Source organism: Plecotus auritus (genome assembly GCF_963455305.1).
Source record: "Plecotus auritus genome assembly, chromosome: 6".
Classification (NCBI taxonomy): domain Eukaryota; kingdom Metazoa; phylum Chordata; class Mammalia; order Chiroptera; family Vespertilionidae; genus Plecotus; species Plecotus auritus.
The window spans coordinates 96,341,410-96,356,529 of NC_137773.1; the positions used below are offsets into that span (position 1 = coordinate 96,341,410).

Sequence of the window (15,120 nt, forward strand, 5' to 3'; positions counted from 1 at the left end):
CTATTATTCATCAGGCATGGTGTCAGATTCCTCGCATCACCTTTCAACATCTCATGGAGTCAATGCCAAGAAGAATTGCCGCAGTACTGAAGGCAAAAGGTGGCCCAACGAAGTACTGATGGGGTGGTCATAATAATCTGGCCACTCAGTGTATATATTTATACACACACACACACACACATACACTGAGTGGCCAGATTATTATGCATTCAGAGATCATATTAATATACGTATACATATTAAAAAGAGACTCATGCCTGAGACCCAGGAGTGGTTCGGTATTAGGGAGCCTGTCAATAGCCACATGAATACATCAGGAAACAAAACCAGAGTAAACAGAGTGAAATGGTACTTTGTACTGTTGCTGAACAGTATACAAAAGAATATACAAAATAAGAAAGAGATTTTTTTTCTCCTCATTTAATTGGAAAACCTCAATGCAAAGGCAGCATTGAGTTTAATGGGCAAATAATGAAAGTTGTGCCATCAAAGTGAAGAGGTGGGGATGTCCACGGCCCGTCCACCTCCCCCAATGATTTAACACAGTCAGGAGGTGTTCAATGCAACTAGACAAGAAAATACATGAGACTGAAAAATTAGAAAAGAGGCAAAATATTTACAGATGATATGACTATATGAAAGACAAAAGCTATTTTTTATTTTTACTTATTTAATTTTTATTGAATTAATTGGAGTGACGTTGGTTAAAATTATATAGGTTTCAAGGGTGCAATTCTATAATACATCATCTGTATATTGTATTGTGTTCACCACCCCAAGACAAGTCTCCTTCCATCACCATTTATTTATTTTTTTACTATGTTTTTATTGATTTTTAGAGAGAGGATGGGAGAGAGAGAAAAACATCAGTGTGAGAGAAACATTGATCAATTGCCTCCTGCTTGCCCCCTCCTGGGGATCAAGCCCACAACCCAGGCTTGAGTGGGAATTGAACCCTTGACCTTTTGGTGCATTGGGGTAATGCTTAACCAACTGAGCCACAATGGCCAGGGCTCCTTCCCTCACCACGTTAAAAAGCTATTTTAATAAGAGAATTCAATAAACTAACAAGGGATTTAATGAATATTTAAATTAGTTTCCTAGAGTGGGTGGAGGTGGAAGAGGGTATGGGAGGGATAAATGGTAATGGGGAAAAAATAAAATAAATGAAAAAAATAATAAAATAAATTCGTTTCCATTTATAACAGCATCAAAGAAGATACACTACCTGGTTAAACTAACTTCCCTGATATAGGAAGAGCTACTAAAAAATCAACAAGACAAAAAAGATTTGCAGAAAATAAGAAATACAAATGGTTTCTAAATTTTTTCACTTACCAGATTAAGCGAGATTTAAAACTGAAAATACATTTGCAGAAAACTGTGCTAACATCAGTGTGGCAAAGGTTTGGGGAAAACCAGTGTTTCACTGCTGGTTATAATAATAGCACAACCCCATCGAAAAACAACTTGACAGGATCTTTCCAAATTAAAATACAGAGGTCTCTTTGCCTTGCAGGGGCAGTTCCACTTCCTCCCATATGTGACCAAAGGAATGTGCACGTGAATATTTTTTGCAGTATTGTCTGTAGTGAGGAAAATATTTATATTGTTTGTCATTGAAATAGGATCGCCCCAGGAGACACAACTAAATGCTGTTTCTGAGACGAGCGGATGCGACATTCACTTTTGCCCTATGCATCTTTTCTATTGTTTGAACTTTATATATATACACCGCTAGTTATTTAGAGAAATGTTTTATAAATATAATTTCTTTGTAAATAAATGGATGCAAGTTCGCCAAAGCCACCCCAAACACGTGACAGGTGGGGTCTTCCTAGGACTGGAACTTGAGTTTCAAGGCAGTGAGTCCACTCCCGCGTCGCCAGGCCCCGCCCCCTCGCCGCCAGCCCGGCCCCTCCCGTCAGCCCCGCCCCCGCTTGGCGGAGCGACCCCACCAGTTGGGTCCAACCTGCAGTTAAGATATAATTCCTACTCAGGCTGCGCGGAGAGTGGACCCAAGCACCGAGCTCCGGACGCTGGGACAGGTGACTCCGGGCGGGAGCGGGACCTCGGTCGGGGGAGGTTCGTGCGGCGCGTAGCCCGGGCGGGGGTTCCTGGGGTCTTCTCCGGGGTGGTGTCAGTGGACTCTGGGCGCCGCAGCGGTCGAACCCGGGGCAGCACGGGGATTAACCCCAGCCAGGCCCCGGCCGCGCGTTGGCGTCAGGGTCATTTGCATAGCGCCTTTCCGGGTTCCGCCGTCGGAGTGCTCTGAGGACCAATCGTGTGCATCTATGCAAATCAGCGGGGTTGGGGATCGCGCCAGGGGCTGGGAGTTGGCTGTCACAGGTTCGCTCTCCGCGGGTTCTGCAGCGGATTCTGCAGCGGTGCCCCCCTTCAGGTGCCTCCTTCTGTTCACAGGCCGCCCGCAGACCACCCCCGCCACGTGCGGGCCACGACGACCCCCGCGGGACCCGCCCGTCGGCCCCGGGACACCCGAGCGGCTTCTTCCCGAGGTCCATGCCCACCCGGGGGCCCCCCCACACCCACGGCTCCCGGGGGGACCTGCAGTTCCGCCCGCCTGGCCCAGGGCCTCCGGTAAGTATGAGCTGGACTCCAGGCCGAGCCTAGGCAGAGGATTCATTACCCCCAGTTTAAAGGATCCCAGCTTCCCCATAGCCTCGTTCATTTGAAACCAGCGTCCGCTGTTCTCTGTACTAACTGCAGCCAGGAGCTCACAGGGTAAGGCCCAAGAAGATTATATTTGAGGATGAACTGCCCTCCCGGACCCTCCCCGGCACCAAGAAGCCTGTTGAATCCATCCCTGGGGAGCATACGCCTAGGGCCTACCGAGTGCCCGACTATGAGCTGTGAGTGTCCCCCATGTGGTTGCCGGTGTCTGGGGACAGTGAAGGGGCACTGAGTCTGGGGCTTTGACAAGTGAATAAGTAAGAGAAAAAGGACATTTTGAGCAGTGAGCCCAGCATGAGCAAAGAAAAAATTACACTGATTGGGGGAAAGACAGGGATTCTTTACACTCACACTCTGTCCTGCTTTCAACACTTCCCCCTCCCCCCAGCAGTAAGTACCCACCAGTGAGCAGTGAGAGGGAACGGAGTTGCTACGCTGCTGTGTTCCAGGACCAGTATTCAGAGTTCTTGGAGCTCCAGCAGGAGTTGCGCTCTGCACAGGCTAAGCTCCAGCAGCTGGAAGCCCTGCTGACCTCACTGCCCCCACCCCAAAGCCAGGTCAGCAACCAGGTGGAAACCCTTGCCCCACAGCCCTTCCAGGTGGCCAGACCCTCGCTTTCAGCACACCCATTGGGTCTAGATCTCCAAACTCTTCCTCCTCCAGCCTCGGCTGGCACCACAGCACATGAGCCAACATCAGCCCTAAAGTGCTCCCTAAATGGATCACTGTATCTCTTTGAGCCTCAGTTTCCCCATCTCTCCTTGGGTCCTGCACTCACTTAGTCCCCCTCCTCCATCTCCCCTCACAGAAGGAGGCTCAAGTAGCCGCCAGAGTCTGGAGAGAATTTGAGAAGAAGCGGACGGTGAGTCGTGGCCTCCTGAATCCCACAGCCTGGCCTTTGTACCCCTGACACTCCCTTAAGTGCCCAGTTTCACAGAAAGAAAACCAAGGCTCAGAGAGGAAGAGCAAACGGTCAAGCAGCTTGAGGGCCATAGGCCAGACTATCACAAGGACTTCCCTGCTTCTCATCCTACCCAGGACCCCAGCTTTCTGGACAAGCAGGCTCGCTGCCGTTACCTGAAGGGCAAACTAAGGCACCTCAAGGCGCAAATCCAGAAATTCGACAACCAAGGAGACAGCGATGGCTCTGTGTACTTCTGAGCATCCTGTCTGGTGGTGGGGAGGGGCAGTCCCACTTGCCCTCACTTCTCTACCTCCCAGCCTTAGTTCCTGCTCTTCCCCCTGCCTAGGATAGCCTTCCTTGGTTGCAAATGCCTCAGCCTTTGAGGCTTTGGTCCTGATGACCCCCTACTCCAGGAATTCTTCCCAGGACCTCCTCCAGGACCCCCAACCCTGACCCCATGGGGACCCTAGATCTCAACTCATCCTCTGGAAGCAGGACCTGTTTCCAATCCCAATGGAATAAACATTTCTTAAATATATACTATGCTTAACACTCTGTTGTCATCAAAAAATTGTTCTTCCATGTTGCAGAGGAAAAAAAAATGAAAGTTCCGAGATATGGCCATGTTCAGGGTCTCCAAGTGTGGTATGAACCCTTATCTGTTCAGGAGGCTCCCTCTCCTCCAGAGCCTCAAGTGGCCCTTTCTGGGGGAAAAGTGAGGGGCCAAGTGATTGGGGAGCCCCAGGGGCCAGGAGTTTCCACAGGTCCAGTAATGGAGGCAAAGGACCCTAGAGCAGTGGTCGGCAAACTCATTAGTCAACAGAGCCAAATAGCAACAGTACAACAATTGAAATTTCTTTTGCGAGCCAAATTTTTTAAACTTAAACTTCTTCTAACGCCACTTCTTCAAAATAGACTCGCCCAGGCCGTGGTAGTTTGTGGAAGAGCCACACTCAAGGGGCCAAAGAGCCAAGCCACAGTTTGCCAACCACTTGCTGGGGTAGCCTTGTAGAGAATTCATGTGATGTAATGCTGGGGACCACCTGAAGGGGGCAGGCGCAGCCAGGATCCTACAGGAGGCCCTGAGGCCAACCAGATAAATGGGTCCCTGCAATTTTCCACTTCTGGGCACTGCAAGCTGAGCAGTGATTGCCGCTGGGCACTGTTTTATCTGAGGACACTGGGGCCCAGGAGCCATGATTAAGGGCTGCCCAAAGAAAACAATGAGGTGTTAGGTCCAGGGCATGTGTGAATCCATGAGGCTCCCTCTCTGAAGCCAGAGTCTGAATTTTACCTGAGCCATCTGCTAGGCTTAACTCCTATAGACTCACTGGCTGACTTCAGCCTCTCCCAACCCCAGACTGTTTCCCTACAACAGTGTCCAACACAAACAGCAAGTAGGGCTATTGTTAGGCTGTGGGTTTTCCAGGTGGTGGGAGTGGGTTTCCATGGTAGGCTGCCTTCCCCTCAAAAGATGACAGAGCCCTGGCCAGTGTTGTTCAGTGGTTAGAGCATCAGCCCATGCACCAAAGGACTGTGGACTCAATTCCAGGTCAAGGGCATGTACCTGGGTTGCAGGTTCAATCCCCAGCCCCAGTTAGGGTGCATGTGGGAGGCAACCAATGGATCATATGCATGTTTCTCTCTCCCTCCCTCACCTCTTCCTTCCCTCCTTTCCTTCCACTCTTTCTAAAAATCAACATGGGGGCAGGGGAGGGATGACAAACTTTGTTTGCAGGTAGGAAATGCCTTTATTATTGGCCTTGATTCATTCACTATGTAGTGTCCAACGTGGATCACGTGTCCAGAAGAAGCCACCTGGTACACGCAACTCCTTCCTGGCTACGGCTGCCCCTCCAGTCGACACCAGGCCTCTGCCCATCACAGTAGGGAAGCCAATCCCACCATCCCACGAGTTCATGCCTGAGGCACTGAGGGACAAGACTGTCCCAGGATTAGAACCTCAGTTCCTCCCCCATCTTGGCCAGGAGGTTCTGTGGAGGACAAGGCCAGAGCCTGGACAATCAGTCACTTTTTGGTTTCATGATCATTTAAAAAACAGAAAAGACAAACATTTCACAGTCTTTAAAAAATAGGAGTCTGAGGAGAGAGGCTGGAGTCCTCTGTCTGGGGAATCCGCCTCCTGAGGCTCAAGCAGCCACCTCCCTTGAGGTCTGAAGACCCGGCCATGGTGCCCCAGGTCCTATCCAGTCACTGGCCTGAGCCATAGGGCCAGTTGAAGGTACTTCCAGACAGCAGCATGTCTCGAATCAGCGTCTCAATGGGCGTCTTGCCCACTAGGCGCATGAAGAACAGCTGGGAGATGAGGGAGGCAGGGACGGCACGCAGGGCGGGGAGCCGCAGCAGCAGGCGCCCAAAGCGCTGGGGCTGGGACGGGTACTGGGCCCGCACGTACTCAGTGAGGGCCACCTGTGCCTTCTCCTGTAGGCTCTCCACGTGCGCTGGATCTGAAAGGCCACAGGCATCTGGAAGGACAAGGGCAAGGTCAGATGGGGTAGGATATGGCAGGACACAGGGCCCCAGGACACAGGGGTGACTGGGGGCACCATTGGGGATGTGGATATGGAGGGAGAGGGGCATTCAGGAGGTGGGAGATAGGGACCTGGGTCACAAATGGGGGTATCTAAGGCAGTGTTGGCTCTCAAAAGATATGGAGGTAGCCTCATCTGAGGACAATAACACAAGGGTGCAGGCAATGATTCCTCACAAGGGTGGACGGGACCCCAACTGAGGCCTTGTCAGGGAGACAAGTTCTAATCAAGTTCAAGGGAAAGGGGGGGCTGGGAAGGGGCCATGGGGAGGAAGGCAAGGCCCAGAGGGGTCTGGGGCTTGAGTAAATGTGACAGTGTCTAGATGGGGCCCCTTGAAGGTGGGGGGTAGAGTCTTCTAGGGAAGAAGGAAGGCAAAGCTGTATATTTCACATGAATGCCACCACCCCGAATGGCCTGGGTCTGGTTCCTGCATCCCTGGCCCCAAGAAAACACGTAGTGGGGTCTGGATCCTTCCTGGTTACAGAGTCAGCTGTGCCACCAGTCCCTAGAATTAGGTAGGGCTTTGGCAGCTGGATGGTTACAACTGGCAAGGAGAGTACTAGGACAGCCTTGCCCCTCCTCAGTGGGAAGGACCTCAAAGCCACACTCCTTCCCAATCCAGTCAGCCCTGGAGGCTGCCCTAGGAGTGGGTTGGGGACTCTGGGTCAGAGGTCTGGGATCACAGAAATCAGGGAGGAGGGGCCAGAACGAGGTGTCAGGGGCCTCTTTGATGAAGGGATGGAGAGTGGGAGAGGGGGGTGTCTCAGGGAGCCCAAAAATCAGGAAGAGAGGCTGTGGAACCAGTTCAGACCCAGCCTGAGGTCTGGGGATCAGAGTCAGAGTTCTTAGGGAGACCTGGGATCTGAGGTTGGGGCATCAGGGTGCCACACCACCTATATCACCTCCTCCACTGCCCCATTTAGCACTCACAGCAGGTGCAGGCCACAGTCTGGCAGGCAGGGCATCAGGGAGTGAAGGGTCCCACCCCCCCCACCCCCCCCACCCCCCACCCCCCCCCACCCCCCGCTTTGGAGCGCATCTTACCAGGTGTGAACAGTGCAATGGCCTTGAGGCAGCCATATTCTGCGGAGTCAACCTGCAGGCGGCCCAGCTTGTCCACCTGCTCCTGGAAGGCGCGCACCTGATCCATGAAGGCCACAGCGCGTTCAGCGGCCATGGGTGCAGCGTGCAGACCAGCTGCGGCCAGCAGCGGCGCTGTGTGCAGGGGCAGTGCGGCCTGCGCGGCATTCAGCACAAACAGCTCGCTCCAGCTCAGGCGCAGCAGCGCCACCTGGTCGGCTACGGGCAGGTCAGGGAAGAAGGGCGCGTGGCGCGCCCACTCCACTGTGCTGAACAGCAGCCGCGCTGCCAGCTCACACACGTTGTCAATTCCCAACACTGCGCCCGATGAACCGCCGCCTCCGCCAAAGCGCCCTGCAGCTGCGGGGTAGGGCTCGGCACGCAGCAACTGAGCGATCAGCTCCGACACAGGCTGCCCGGGGAAGAGGTCCCCGCCTGCCACCGCTGCAGCCAACACTGAGCCCGGGGGGCTGCCTGAGGAGGCGGCCACAGCGCCAGGCAGAGAGTGCGGGATGCGGCCACGCTGGACCGCTGGGAGGGGGATGGAGATGGGCAGAAGGGAGGGGAGAGGGCAGACAGGAGATTGAGAGACAGGAGAGGGAGAAGGGATGAAGGGTTAGGAGGTGGGGGAGGAATGATGAAAATGGGTAAGGGGGAGTGTGAAGGAACATGGGGAGGGTAAAGAGGGGGAGAGAGGTGCCAGGAAGGAGGAGGAGGGATGGAATAGGGGAAAAGTGGATATCCAGAGAATCATGGGGGGCAGGTAGGGAGAAATAAAGGGGAAAAGACAAAGTGATCAGTTGGTTACTCAGCCCCTCCCCTCTAAAACCCACCACACCTAGCCTTTCCCTAAAACCCCACCCCATGGGCACACAGCTTATTGGGAGGCCAGGGATTCCTTCTTGCAGCCTGAGCCCTTGTCCAGCCCCCAACCCCACCCAACTTCCTACAGAGAAGGACCGTGGGGGGGGAGGGCTTCCTGGGTGGGAATGGGACCACTGGGTGAGGGCGAATTTCAGGCATGCCTGGCCCTCTCCCACTGGCCTGTGTGCGCTCCATTCAGGAGTCAGGGAGGCTTGATCTGTCAATCATACCCCTATCTGTCAATCAGGAGAGTCCCAGAGCTGAAAATGGGGCCAGGGAGGGGGTACTTTCCTAGGACTTGGGACCCTGGCCAGCTTGTCCCTAAAGCAAGTGATCTCTCCTATGGAAATGGGATCATTTCTCTAGCTCCCAGCCCCGCCTCCCAGGTCATGGCCCCCAAGAGGATCTGTCTGTCTGGGTCACTGCAGTTGCCCCAGTGCTGAGAATGGAATCTTAGACAGTAGTGGGTGCACAATAAACATTAGCTGCCATCAGGAGTCTTGACGGGGAGGAGGTAGAGGACTCACTGCTGGTCTCAGCCAGTGTCCCCAGTGACCAGGTAGGTGGGAAGAGAGGCAGATTAGCCTGGGTGCCAGGCAGAGACTGAGCTTTAACGAGTTGGCAGGCCCTGTCTTGCCACCTCCATGAACTTCTGGCCAACCTGCCATGGAGCAGATGGGGAGGGGGGCATGGGTGGGAGCCAGGGGCCAAAGCAGATGGGGGAGGAATGATGAAAATGGGTAAGGGGGAGTGTGAAGGCTGGGATGAGCCATGCTCTCAGAAGTTGGGGACCTTCTCCTTCTCCCTTTGCTCACTCAGTTCTAAACCCCACCCCCACTATTCCTCCATCCCTTGACCATGTTCCTACCTCAGGGCCTTTGTACTTGCTGTTCCCACTTCCTGAGCATCTTTCCCCCAGTCTTCCTCCTCATTCAGCCCAGAATGTGTGGGTTCAAGCCCGAACCATAACTCTACTGCTCTCATACCCTGGCAAACGGCCCCACCTCCCTGCTCTGTGCTCAGTTTCCCCATCTGTAAGATTTAGGAGATAATAAAGATGATGACACCAATCACTGAATTACATAAGAATCTATCTAACTGGCTTACAACGGCACTTGGCACATAGTAAGGGCTAAATGAATAGTAATTCAAGACAAGAAACATTTGCTGAGCACCTTTTGTATTCCAGGACCTGGTCTATAAGCAATGGGGATGTGTCAGAAAACAAGACAGAAGTCTTCATCCTCAGAGAGTAGACATTCTAGCAAGGGAGCAAGTAAATTGCAGAGCTAGGTAAATGGTGTGAAATCAAGGATGAGGATGAAGGGTAGTCGGAAGGCTTCTCTGAGGAGGTGCTATTTAAGCAAACCTTAACGGAAGGGAGGGAGGAAGCCAGGCAGGTGTCTGGGGGGAAAGCATGCCAGGCAGAAGGAAGAGCCCATGCAAAGGCCGAGGAAGGACTGTGCCTGGGACATGAGCTGCAGTTATGGTGTCCACTCCTGCGACAGGAGATCTGAAGCCCTGATTTGAGGTACAGAAGGATTTTAGGTCAAATGGACAAGTGGAGGCAAATCCAAGTGGGGGAAGGAGGCAGGACAGTCACCTCAAACTTAAAAGGACCAAAGGGACTGATCAGATGGTTTAAGAGACATAGTTTGAGTAGCCATTCCTAGCTTCTTCTAGAAGCCTGACAGAGAAGAAACCAACTGTAGACCAGGAAAAATTCCATTTAAATGCAGGGAAGAACTGCTGGCCTGGCCCGTGAAAGTCCAGGCAGAAACATGACACCCAGCATGGGGGTCAGATTCTGTTCTAGAGCCCCCAGGCTCCTGGTGGAAGTTTCTGCATTCCACTTCAATTCTAAGGGTGGAGTTCTAGGCCCAATTGCCAGCATATATCCACCCACGTCCCCAGGGCAGAGACAAAAGGCTGGGCCTCCCTCTGGCTCCCAGGGCCAGGGGTCAGGCGGAAGGACAGGCTGCCCTTTGACTTAATCAGGCAAGTTCCTGCCTTGGGCAAACATAAAGCAGGGGTGGAGTGGGAGGGAGAGAAAGTCAAATAAAAAAATATGTCCTTGTTCAGAAAGAGGTGGCCAGGCTAGGGGACAGGGGCAGGGAGGTCATTGAGGTGTCAGGGCCAGAGCACCTGCCTCTGAGGCCAGGGAGACTGGAGAACAGCCCTAACATGGCCCAGCAGGGCATCCCTTGCAGCCCCAGCTCCTGTACAGCCACAAGGCAGCCACGGGTAATTGGATTCCTCAAGCCCTGGGCCAAACTGAGACCCGTGGGATCTCAGATGGATGGTAACGAGATTAGCAGGCACCAGACCCCAAGAGAGGGAGTGAAGGGCAAGCCATTTGTCTACCCTCTGTCTGCCCGGCCCCAGCAGAGACTCACCCTCCTTCCTCATGCCCACCCGGAAGCACTTCTTGAGGCGGCAGTATTGGCACTGGTTCCGGTGATGCTGGTCGATCTGGCAGTCACGATTAGACCTGTGGGCATGCAGAGGTCACCATGTGCGTCAACGTGACACCCACATCCAGCTCCTCAAGCTACCCTCTGAGCCAACTCTGAAGGCTGCACCTGGGAAACACTGGTACTCCACCCACCCCAGGGTAGGTAGCCCCGAAGGGGTATCAAGGTTAAGTCTGCAGGTCTACAAAGAGGAAAGGACAGCCTGGCTGGCATGACTGAGTGGTTGAGTTTTGACCTATGAACCAGGAGGTCATGATTCGATTCCTGGTCAGGGCACATGCCCAGGTTGTGGGCTCAATCCCCAGTGTGGGTACAGGAGGCAGCCAATCAATGATTCTCTCTCTCCCTCTCCCTTCCTCTCTGAAATCAATTAAAAAAAAAAAAAAAAAAAGGAAAGGACAATTGGGGGTGGGTGGTGACAGATGAATAGGAGTCTATGGCAAAGTAGATTAGCACACCAGGGAAGGTATATTGGAACTGGGTTTTGATGGATGAATAGTTCCCCAGGTGAATGGAAAGGCAATTATAAGCAGAGTGCAACGAGAGCAAAAGGTTGGAAATGTGAAAATATGGAGGCCTAAACAGTTTCATTTTATGTAGTCACTGACAGACTAAGGGGTGGGGTCTTTGTCCCAGGGGTAATGTGAGAGCAGAGAAGGTACATGGTTAGGGAGCTGGGCTTTATGAGTTGACTAACAGAGTAGAAGCGAGGCGAGGCCAGGCCAGGCCAGAGCCAGTCCTCTATGGGGTCACAGCATTGTGGGGGCCCCAGCATTATCATCCTGCACAAGGCCATCACCAATGAATGAATGAATGAACGAACCCCTGTCCCTGCTTTAAGACCCCACACCCATGTCTCTTACTCTGGAAAGACCTTCCAGCTCCTAACTGAGCCCAAGAAACTTCTTTCTGGTGGCCCTCAGGGATCCTTGTTGCCTCTCCCAGGTATGGGACAGGTGGCCGGGCCCTGTGAGGCAGTGAGCTCCCCGTCCAGAGTCAACCCCAAGCAAGAGGATTCAGGAGCTTGTCCTTCATATGTCCCCAGCATCTCTTCCCCTTGGCCCTTGCCCTCTATAACTTTCTCCACCCTGGTCCCAGGGCTGAGCCCAGACCTGGGGCAGGCACCCCTGAGCTTCTAGCTGAGAGCACCAAGAAGTTCATCCAGAGAAAATCCGAGTAAAACACTTAATGAAGTTAAAAATCAAACACCTCTCAGCTGAACATGCAGCCCTGACCCTCCAGCAGCAACTTCTCCACCAAGCCCCAGTTTCCTCATTTGGAAATAGAAGGCCACAGGCCAACTCCATATGAAATGCACTGAGTCAGGTGTGTGTGTGTGGGGGAGGGGGCGCTGTCTGAGGGGCTCTGGGGGAAGGTGTCAGGCCCCTGGCCCTAGGCCCCAGCAGGGAGTGCCAATAGCAGCTTTAGAAGAGCTGAGGCTCTGGAGAGCCTCTGAGAGCCTGGATCCTGCAAGTGGCAGCCTCCAAGCTCAGGCCTCTGCCCCTAAACAGCCCCAGCCCCCAGGAGGAGGCCCTGCTAGGGCGGAGGGAGCTCAGGCAGAACCAGAACAAAGCCCAGCAGGCAGGCAGTGGGAGGGTCCTAGGCAGCCGGCTGGAAACAGCCAAGCCTAGGGTGGGTGGGCAGGCAGGCAGGAGCCCAGCTCAGGGTCCCTGACCTCAGGGGAGGCCTGGAACCTTCTGCTTCAACTTCCCCAGCTCTGGAGTCAGGACAGCTTTCCTGGTCCTCCAGATGGGGAAAGAGAAAGTTCAATGATCCACCTAACAAGCACATGATTAGCTCAACCCGGGGCCCAACTAAGCTTCCTCCCTGTACTTCTGGCTTCCAGTTCAATTTGATTAGAGCCCTCCCTTGCTCACACACCCTCCATTGCTCCCTGTGGCCCTCAGTCCAGCATTTCAGGCCCACTCAGCTCTTACTTCTCTCCCATGCCTGGGTGGTCTCATCTTACAACAATGCTCCCCTAACCTGCCGCTGGGAGTCTGCCTGGACCAAACCCCTCCTGCTTTAAGGCCCATCCCGCTGCTCTCCTCTAGGCAGCCCTCCGTGACCCTCAGACAGAGCCCCTTGTTCCCTCCTGGGACCCCAGACCTATCTCTCCCTTTGGCCCAGCCCCGACTCCACAGGCTGGGTGCTTCTGCATCTCACTGTGCTTCCATCAGACTGGGAGAGGGCTGGACTTGGAGCTAGAGTCTCTCTAGGGGGCTGACATCACACTACCCAGGATGGGCCCTGAGGAAACTTTACTGAAGGGCAGTGACTTCACCTGGTGACACAGCCTTGAGCTTCTAAAGGACCTGCCAGCCCACAACAATGCCGCCTCTCCCCAGCCTTGGTGCTCCCACCCTCAGGGAACCTCTGGGACCTCAAAACTGTCTGAGCCCCTCCTTTACCCTCCCCAAAGACCTGGCCAGAAAGCAGGCAGTTATTCCAGCAGCAAGAATGAGGACAGTCTGGTGGCCCAGTTAGTACTGGAGGAGGGAGGAAGCCAGCTCTCTCTCTCTCTCTCTCTCTCTCACACACACACACACACACACACACACACACACACACACGGCCACGCCAGACAAGCCCTGACCCCAAACCTGGGGCCAAACTCCAGGGACCCACCCAGTAACCTCTCCAGCAAGCCTTTCCTGGAAGGACCCTGACCCCAACTTAGTCACCCTTCCTTCCCCAGTTGGAACAGGTTCTCTCCTTGGGTGACCCAGAACGGACACCAGGACCTTTCTGAGCCTCAGTTTTGTGCATATGGGAAGTGGGGCTCCCCATACTGGTTCTGCAGAGCCCAGGCATGTTCATGTAGGCTCAGAGCAGGGGCTGATCAATGGAGTGGGGAAAATGCTCACCCAGGAGTGGTAGGAAGGGGACCTGGGCTGGGCAAAGCCCCTCTCAACTGAGACTCCACCCAGCACAGCGCAGGCCTTTTCAGAAACATACACCCCCAGCCCCAAGTGGGGCCACCTAAGTGTCAGGGATTTTCCAGGAGCCTCAGGTCTCATCCCACTCCAGGCTGCTGGGGCGGAGCAGCAGAGGTGCGGTCAAATCCAGCCGCCCTCCCCATCCTCCCCCACCCCCTCCAGCGGCGGTTTCCGGTGACCCAAGGTCCAGGGTGAGCCCAGGGCGGGTGCCCACTGATAGGCCAGCCCAGTTCCCCCACAATAGGGTCCTCCATGCGAAGGCGGCCGCCCTGTGCCACCCGGGCCTCGCTTTCGTCAAGGCCTCCCTTGGCCAGAGCGACTTTGGAAGTGATATTTGACCCCAAGGGCGCGCCGTATCGATCCCTGCGGCCGCAGACAATGGCCCCTGGACGATTCGAGCAGCACAGTCCAAGTTCCACGTTCGATTCTCGCGGGGTCTCTGCACGACCATTCCCAAGAGATGCCCTGGGGTTAAGGTCCCACCCTTAACAGCACCCCAGTCCCTCTTCCCACGGAGATGACCCCTTTCCGGAAAAAAAAAAAAGCGAGGGACGGAGGAGGAGCAAGGAACTGGGGCGGAAGACTCAAGGGGACCACCTGATGGGAGGAACTGCATCCATACTGCGCCGACTGTATACACAATCCCAGGAATGGAATGGAGAGGGGGACAGGGGGCTGTGCCCTCATCTCAGAAGGGGAGTGGAGGCCCAGGAAGGTCAGCGCCAGGCCCAAGGTGACCGAGGAGGTCAGGGCCCAGGCCTGGCCGGGCCGGGCCGGGCCGGGTGCAGGCAGCGGGGCAGGGCGGGGATAGGGAGCTCACCGGCAGGTGTAGCTGAGGTTGCGGCGGATGCTCCGCTTGAAGAAGCTCTTGCAGCCCTCGCAGGTGAAGACGCCGTAGTGCTTGCCGCTCGACTTGTCCCCGCACACCACGCAGTCCACCTGCAGCCCCGGGCGCTCCTCGTCGCCCGGCTCCGCATCGCTGGCGGCGCCGGGGGGTGAGGCCGAGTCTTCCTCAGCCGCGCGCGGGTAGCCGCCCGCCTTGTCCACACCATTCGTATCGCCGCCGCCGGGGCCGCCCCAGCCGCCGGTCACCATGGCCATAGCCCCAGGGCAGCGGGGCCGGGGCGCCCCCTCTGCGCTCCTCCCGCCGGGCACCCCTGTCGGCCCGGGGTGACTCTACCCGGTGCGCATCCGGTCCCGGCGCGCGGGGGGTACCGGCTGCACCCCCAAAAAAAGTTTTGCAGCAACTTCCTGAGGCCGGTCCGCCCGCCCGGGCGGAACTGGTCGGGCCGGTTCCAGGCCAACTTTCCCACGCGTGCGCGGGGTCGGGCCCGGGGCCGGGGGGGGGGGCACGCTAGAGGCGCGGGCCGGGGGCCCCGGGGACTCGCGTCCCGCCGCCCTGGGGCCCCGGCGGGGGCGCGCGGGCCATGGCTCGGCCCGGGCTGCACAGGGGGCGCCCTCTGGCCTGGCCGCCTCTCGGCCGGGTGCTGCGGCCAACTTAGCGGGCCGCCATCCGGGCGCAGGAGGCCGGGGGGAAAGTTTGGCCGCAAGTTGCGCGGCCGCCCGCGGCGAGGGGGATGGGCGGCGGGCGCGCGCCGGGGCCGGTCGCCTCGCCC

General features: G+C 55.6%; 2 protein-coding genes across 4 annotated transcripts; one reads left to right on the forward strand and one right to left on the reverse strand.

The window, feature by feature from the left end:
- The first annotated feature begins 1,929 nt into the window (after window positions 1–1,929).
- OCEL1 (occludin/ELL domain containing 1) lies at window positions 1,930–4,160 on the forward strand. Of its 3 annotated transcripts, none has more exons than XM_080674032.1 (6): window positions 1,930–2,048; window positions 2,422–2,598; window positions 2,728–2,870; window positions 3,083–3,248; window positions 3,500–3,553; window positions 3,730–4,160. In XM_080674032.1, the coding sequence occupies exons 2-6, from the start codon at window positions 2,521–2,523 to the stop codon at window positions 3,850–3,852; spliced, it is 564 nt and encodes a 187-aa protein (XP_080530158.1). In that variant the 5' UTR covers window positions 1,930–2,048; window positions 2,422–2,520; the 3' UTR covers window positions 3,853–4,160. The 3 variants fall into 3 exon arrangements, with proteins under 3 accessions (XP_080530158.1, XP_080530157.1, XP_080530159.1); XM_080674031.1 differs by having other exon boundaries at window positions 3,080–3,248; window positions 3,730–4,150; XM_080674033.1 differs by lacking the exon at window positions 1,930–2,048 and having other exon boundaries at window positions 2,101–2,598.
- Window positions 4,161–5,329: 1,169 nt separating this feature from the next.
- NR2F6 (nuclear receptor subfamily 2 group F member 6) lies at window positions 5,330–14,821 on the reverse strand. Its single transcript, XM_080671953.1, has 4 exons — window positions 14,325–14,821; window positions 10,488–10,582; window positions 7,192–7,758; window positions 5,330–6,081 (listed from the first exon to the last, which is right to left on the reverse strand). Exons 1-4 carry the CDS (start codon window positions 14,603–14,605, stop codon window positions 5,807–5,809), a joined length of 1,218 nt encoding a protein of 405 aa, XP_080528079.1. The 5' UTR covers window positions 14,606–14,821; the 3' UTR covers window positions 5,330–5,806.
- Window positions 14,822–15,120: the final 299 nt, after the last annotated feature.

Excerpts from the sequence above, each read along its gene's own strand:
- NR2F6 (XM_080671953.1), bottom strand. The coding sequence starts at position 14,605 with ATGGCCATGGTGACCGGCGGCTGGGGCGGCCCCGGCGGCGGCGATACG. Across the intron at positions 10,583-14,324 it reads AACCTCAGCTACACCTGCCG|GTCTAATCGTGACTGCCAGA; the intron begins GTGAGCTCCCTA and ends GCATGCCCACAG. Across the intron at positions 6,082-7,191 it reads CATTGCACTGTTCACACCTG|ATGCCTGTGGCCTTTCAGAT; the intron begins GTAAGATGCGCT and ends TTGTCCTTCCAG.
- OCEL1 (XM_080674031.1), top strand. The coding sequence starts at position 2,521 with ATGCCCACCCGGGGGCCCCCCCACACCCACGGCTCCCGGGGGGACCTG. Across the intron at positions 2,599-2,727 it reads CGCCTGGCCCAGGGCCTCCG|CCAGGAGCTCACAGGGTAAG; the intron begins GTAAGTATGAGC and ends TACTAACTGCAG. Across the intron at positions 3,554-3,729 it reads AATTTGAGAAGAAGCGGACG|GACCCCAGCTTTCTGGACAA; the intron begins GTGAGTCGTGGC and ends CATCCTACCCAG.